This window comes from Lathyrus oleraceus, chromosome 3 (assembly GCF_024323335.1).
Source record: "Lathyrus oleraceus cultivar Zhongwan6 chromosome 3, CAAS_Psat_ZW6_1.0, whole genome shotgun sequence".
Lineage (NCBI taxonomy): Eukaryota > Viridiplantae > Streptophyta > Magnoliopsida > Fabales > Fabaceae > Lathyrus > Lathyrus oleraceus.
The window spans coordinates 39,827,781-39,834,101 of NC_066581.1; the positions used below are offsets into that span (position 1 = coordinate 39,827,781).

Sequence of the window (6,321 nt, forward strand, 5' to 3'; positions counted from 1 at the left end):
TTGTGCATGTCAAATACACCTTTTAATCTTTGAGAATAATGGCAGCAAATATAGGGACATGGTCAGCAACAAAGAAGAGTATCATAATCTTCACTCGTCTTTGTATATGTTAAGTTTAAGGAATTTTCATAAACATTGAATTATAAACTATTTTATCAGAAACCAAAAATAAAATTAAAATCTAGTCTAATCACATTAGTTTCACATCGATAAATCAAACTGCAATTACCATCGAAAAAAACAGCGGCAATCTTGCGCCACACAGTTCTGATTATTTCTATATTCATAATACAGTGAGCATATAAATTTGAGACGAGCATCCATCTCAAGCCCAATATCGAAAGCCAAAAATTTCAAGCAACACCTATGTAAAAAGCTTTACATAACACAACAGCACGGACAAGCCCATGTGAGATATGTCAAATGACAGCGATTTAATCAGATATCATATTGGATTTATATATATAATATTGACACCCCAACAAAACTGCAGCAAGACCTGTTTGCAATCCGACGTTCACGAAGACAGGATGAACGCTCTAACAACACAGCTATTAGCTGGGAGAAGCAAATCTTGTCCGCTGTCGATGTAAGGCTCGGTCCTTTGGTGAAGATGTCTTTGCCATACCTTGGCGCATCATTTCTGCAATATTGTCCAAAAGCCAATAAATGAATTACATGCCAAATCCAGCTAGCATCAGAATATATTTTTAGACACTGATACCCATTAGTTATTATATAGAGTGATTTTTTTAATACACCAGCAGGGCTGCAAATTGCGGATCATTGAAAATAGTGGTTAGTTCAAACTTTGCTACACAGCAGTGCTAGCCAGTATTTCACAATATTTTATACTAAATAAGATATCGCTGAATAATAGCAATTTGTTCAACTTTGCTGTGCAATAGCTGCTATTTAACAAACACTAGGCAACAGTTGAGTAAAAATAATTACATTTGTTACTTGTATATCAAATAACCTGAAAGATTAAACAATAGGTTCTTATATTTCAAAGGTGTGTGAGATGTTAGTTTTAAAAATATCTCAAAGATATTAAATATTAACGGTAAAATTAAATAGATATATTCTATTTAAGTCATTTTTAATTCAAAGGTGAATTAAACATTGTCCAAGAATTGCTTTCGAAAAATTTCTAACCTCGTTTTCTCTCAAGCTCCTGGTCTAGCTCTTCTTTCCACTTCCTCTGTCTCTCAGAGAAGCTTAAACTGCAAGTGAAACATAGCAGTATTAAATTACTGTATTTCGGAAAATAATTGATGTTGTGAAAGAGTTTAATTGGGATACGCCATTAGTATAAAAGATTTTACATTGTCAGCAGATTACAACCAATTGTATGTGTGGCTTTAAAAGCAATTTTGATTAAAATCAAATATAATTAATGATCTTACGGTTATGATTGATTGCCAGTGTAAAAAATATTTACATTGAGTTAAACCATCTAGAAAAAAGCAAAGTGAGGAAAAGAATTAAACAAATAAAACCTTGGGCTGAAGGGCTCCTGCTGAGAGTCAACTATCACTCCTTTCCGTTCATTAATGGGAGTTGATGGAACATCTTGTGAACCATGACTATTTACATTTCCAACTGTTGACGAGGACCTTCCATTACTTCCGGGACTTCCAGCACTGTCAACTTTAGAAGGAGAGCTAAATGGTATCCGACTTGGTGATTTGCTTTTAGGAGGTAATCTCAAGTATTTTCGACCGGCGGTATCATCACTTGGGCTATCAATCACATTGGGAGAGCAAGATGCATTTAAACTATTGAAAAACTCTTCATATAAAGGTGTCTGCAGTTTTTTCAGTTCAAGAGCCTGTAGTAAATGAACAGTCATCATTCATCATCATCATCATGAAACATCAGTGTGTAGAGAAAAATATGGAAGAAATGTTTATCGCAGAAAGGCTAACTTGATTCAAACTAAAAAGTAATACCTTCTCATCCAAAAAAGCTCTAATTTTGGACTCGGTGAGCTCGTCATCTTCTTCTGACAGAGATGGCACACAAGGAAAGGATAAATCTTTTTGTTCCTTATTAGACTCCAATTGAGTACGTGACTTGTAACTTTCATCAGTGTCCAGACTAACTTCTCTATTTTCCAGTTCTGGAGTTGCATCAAATTTACACCCCCAGTCTTCAGAGGGATCAGACATTGGGTTGAAACTCTACAATAAAAAGATTAAGTTTTTTCAGGAATTGCTTTCATTACTTTCATATTAAATAAAACAAGAATGCAAGAACCTCGAAGTTATCTGGCACAAAAGATTTGTGTTTGACATCACACACTGAGAACTCTTCTTTATCATCAATCTCACACATGTCATCATCATCATCATTGCTCATTCCCCATAATTGATTATTTCCAGAGTCCTCAGGATTTGCTGTTGAGCTGCAAAGTCTACATAAATAACGAACATCTGTTAACCAAAATAATTTTACTGTTTCGCTAGAATCAACAAATAATGTACAGAAGAAATATAAAACAGCTTCTTTACATGAGCAACATAAAAAACTGTCAGACCTTACAAATTGACGAAAAAATGTTTCAACACTTACAAGGATTCAACATTTGGAGCACATGATGGTGAAGACGCCCTAAAATTTCCCTGTCAGAAGTGAAATTAATGTCATAAAAATCAAATTTTAACTTAATAATTTTAAAAAGATACACAAACACCATTTCAAATAATACTTGATTTATACATACCATGTCAATAGATGACTGAGGATTCGAGTCAGTATTTTCACCAGTTACAAAGGGGTGCTACAGCCAGTAATAAACTAAAAGTTAATCTCAGGGGGAAGCTGATTATCTCATGCAAAACAATAACAAAGTAGACTCCAGTAACTCCACTACTAATCAATAGCAGTACTAAAATGACTACAATGCTCATATGCAGAGTCAAAAGAGAAATGTTCATAGAATCACCTGCAGAAGTTCTGATGCTGATAGCCTCAAGATTGGTTCCCTACAAAATCATTTAGTGAGATCAATTATCCTGCATATATTCATTATAAATGGAAAGCAGCAGAAAATCAAAAGGAGCATACTTCTGCAAACACTTTAGAAGAAAATCTTTTGCTCCGGCAGAGAGATGATCTGGGATAGGTGGATGAGACTTAGTTGTCCCTATATGGAAGAGAGCAGCAACCTGAAAGCCCATTATTTTAGTAAATATAAATATTCAGAGAGTACCTCAAACATAATTTAAGGAGTCAAAGTGTAAGCTACCTCTTGTTGGTATTGCTGGCTCCAAGGAGGCTTTCCGGTGGCCATCTCAATTACGGTACAGCCCACACTCCATATGTCAGCAGAGCTGAAAAGGAAGCATCAGCATAAGAAAACATCAATATTTAGTCTTGAAGGCATTTTGAAAATTCCTGCCGCTAACTATTTTTCTATATCTCGAGCACAGGTTTCTATTTTTGGAAAATGCTTGTCACTATAAACAATGATTCACAACTTTTTTCCTTTTACACTTTTTATCTCCTCCACCTTTTCTCCACACTGTATTCTGTTTTTCTCTCTTCACACTCATTTACCATTTGTAAATAGAATCTATCTATTATTTTAACAGAAGTCATCATTGTCTAATTAATATATAATTAAGTCAGTTGTAATGCAACTCCAGATATGCCAGACTCGCATAGAATGCTCCGACCTTGGAATGACAAAATAATAAATCTTGGCTACCATACCGAATGACATCTGACTAGTAGAAACCTCCTGTTTGTTTCATGTCAAAATATATTTAAAATAGAGCTGCATATCATAAAATGTGAAGAAGGTTAGTGTCCTTACAAGCTATGCCCAGTCTGGAGAATAACTTCAGGAGCCATCCAATATGGAGTACCCTTCATCGACTTGGCACCAGACATGGTAGCCTAGAATAAAACAATGTACCTCTTAAACAATGATGCAAATATAATATCCTTCACAAAGGTAAAGCGTACGCCGTACATATAGTGTCATAATTGTAGAGTGGCAGATAAGAGTATTACCAGCTCAACGACCTGTTTGGATGCTCCAAAATCTGCAAGTTTTATGCATCCTTTATTATCTACAAGAATATTGGCCCCCTGAAATGAATATATACTTGGACATCAGTAGCTGAAAAAGAACCAAGCTTACATGCATATCAATGAGATGATACAAAAGGCAACCTTAATGTCCCTGTGCATGATTCCATTTTTGTGCAAGTACTCGAGTCCAAGCAATATCTGCTTCGTATAAGTTCTTATGACCTGTTGAATGAATTAGTGAAAATAGTTTGGCATAAAAAATCACCAAAGTAAATTGATTTGGTAGCTAGAACTTACAGCCTCAGGGAAAGCTCCAAACTTCCCCAACAGTGAAGATATGGATCCACCCGGAACAAACTCAAGGAGAATATTTAAGGTATCTTCTTCTCTGACTGTACCCAAATATCTCTACAAAAAAAGAAGAAAAATTATTCATTGAAGAGATGATTTGGGTGAGCTAATTGGTTTGTTAATATCGTTTACCAACCGAACATCATACTTACAACAATGTTGGGATGCGAAAGATCTTTTAGCAGCTTAACTTCTTCCTCAAGTTCTTTTACATGAGCCTGTCCGTAGAATGCAAAACATTAACGAAAACAGAAGTATGCAAAACATTAACGAAAACAAAAGTATGCAAAACATTAACTAAAACAGCTCATGGTCTCTCCTAATTCAATTTGTATAACTTCAGTCCAAAAAAATCTAATTCATCCCACAAGAAAGTCTTCTCGGTTAGTGTTGTCATATATCGGACATAGCGGAATCAGAGCGAATTGCATTGGCAGATTTCTTGACAACCCCCGCCACGGCCAATGCAAGGATTTTTGGCTTTCCACCGAGAGTATTGTATATAACGAAGCCATTGCATCACGAACGAACACATGTGTCGTTTTTAAAAATCGGTCAAACATTGAAGTTGTTGGATAGCAGAAATCACATAGGCAATTGGCCAATGATATCACCTTGCTATTTTACACAAAGCAATTGCTCGGGAGTCGGGATAAACAGCATTCCCTTCCGCCATGGTCCGCCATCTTCATGGGTAACTCTGCTCTCAATCTTACTACGTTTATAACTTTTTATAAGATATAAATTTACAAAATCCAATTGTTGAATCAAGTGATGTTGACATGATGATCAGGTATGCCAAATTTCAGAAAAATAGAATATTCATGAGGTTGTAAATTAAAAGTTTAGATTTACTGATAAATTAAAATGAAGTTGTCAGATGATGAAGTATCAATCAGTTTCTAGTTTTAGTGACATTTACATTTGATCTATTTAGTTAGTAGAACTTTCAAATTTCAATCAAATGGTAAGATTTATTGACTAGCATCAAACGACTGTAGTGGATGTGACGCGATCATAATTAGTAACACAGAGAACTTAAATCAAACAACAAACCTGTGCCTTCTCCTTCGAAGCACTACTTGCTGCAATCAAAACCTGAAAAATCAAACAAAAAAAATCAAAATCAATTAAACCTCTAAAGCTCAATCCATATCCACTTCAAAAAAAGCCGATTCCGGAGGATCAAGAGAAACTGAAAAACAAATAGCTAAGAACCGAACTGAAAAATCAAAATATCAAAAAAAAATCACTACAAATCAAAAAAGGTGAATCAGTAAAATCGATAAAGGAATGAAGAAATGAATAAACCTGTTTAACGGCTAAAAGCTCTCCAGAATCGAGATTCATTCCAACGTAAACATGACCAAAGGCACCACAACCGATCAACTCTCCTTTGCGCCATCTGATTTGCGGCACAGTATCCTTCGGAATCGGCGGTGACGGCGGCGAGGGTTTAGAGAAAACTCTAGAATTACGGATGCAGTAACCGATCTTATCAACTAGGGTTCCACCAACTCCGAGTGACTGATCTTCGGTCTCCGGTGAAGCAGCACGGAACACCAGTGACCGGCGAACTGATCCGAAAATGTCTTGCATCTGTGAGTGATGAATGTGAGAGAGACGTTGCGTTGCGTTGAACAAAGAAACAAACTATACAAGTGAGAGAGATTAGAGGGAAAAGACGAAGGGCTTGCGTATTTTCAAATTTTTCTGAAATGGGGAATAAAATAATAAAACTAATTTATGGGGCCATTTTGTAAATTCCTCAGTTTTTTTTTACTTGTTAGTTTTATTTCTTTTGTACCATTTTTTCAATAAATGCTACTAGTATTGTGTCCATTTTCGTAAAGTTTCTTTTTTTACCACTTTTAATAATAAATATTAGTATTTGCGTCTTTGTTGAACTCGTCATTATTATTGACA

General features: G+C 35.4%; 1 protein-coding gene across 1 annotated transcript; it reads right to left on the minus strand.

Moving 5' to 3' along the window:
• Window positions 1-233: 233 nt before the first annotated feature.
• Window positions 234-6,101, minus strand: LOC127132358 (mitogen-activated protein kinase kinase kinase NPK1). The gene is made up of 17 exons (XM_051061301.1): window positions 5,707-6,101; window positions 5,452-5,493; window positions 4,548-4,613; window positions 4,342-4,452; window positions 4,186-4,266; window positions 4,024-4,101; window positions 3,824-3,906; window positions 3,254-3,338; window positions 3,073-3,173; window positions 2,951-2,990; window positions 2,729-2,785; window positions 2,578-2,627; window positions 2,263-2,419; window positions 1,956-2,186; window positions 1,503-1,834; window positions 1,159-1,226; window positions 234-643 (listed from the first exon to the last, which is right to left on the minus strand). Exons 1-17 carry the CDS (start codon window positions 5,992-5,994, stop codon window positions 555-557), a joined length of 1,959 nt encoding a protein of 652 aa, XP_050917258.1. The 5' UTR covers window positions 5,995-6,101; the 3' UTR covers window positions 234-554.
• Window positions 6,102-6,321: the final 220 nt, after the last annotated feature.

What these genes read in the sequence shown, in the direction of transcription:
- LOC127132358 (XM_051061301.1), bottom strand. Translation starts at nt 5,994, where the DNA reads ATGCAAGACATTTTCGGATCAGTTCGCCGGTCACTGGTGTTCCGTGCT. An exon ending in CTTCTAAAGTGTTTGCAGAA is followed by an intron (nt 2,991 to 3,072) that starts GTATGCTCCTTT and finishes ATGATTTTGTAG; the next exon opens with GGAACCAATCTTGAGGCTAT. An exon ending in CTCAGTCATCTATTGACATG is followed by an intron (nt 2,628 to 2,728) that starts GTATGTATAAAT and finishes CACTTCTGACAG; the next exon opens with GGAAATTTTAGGGCGTCTTC.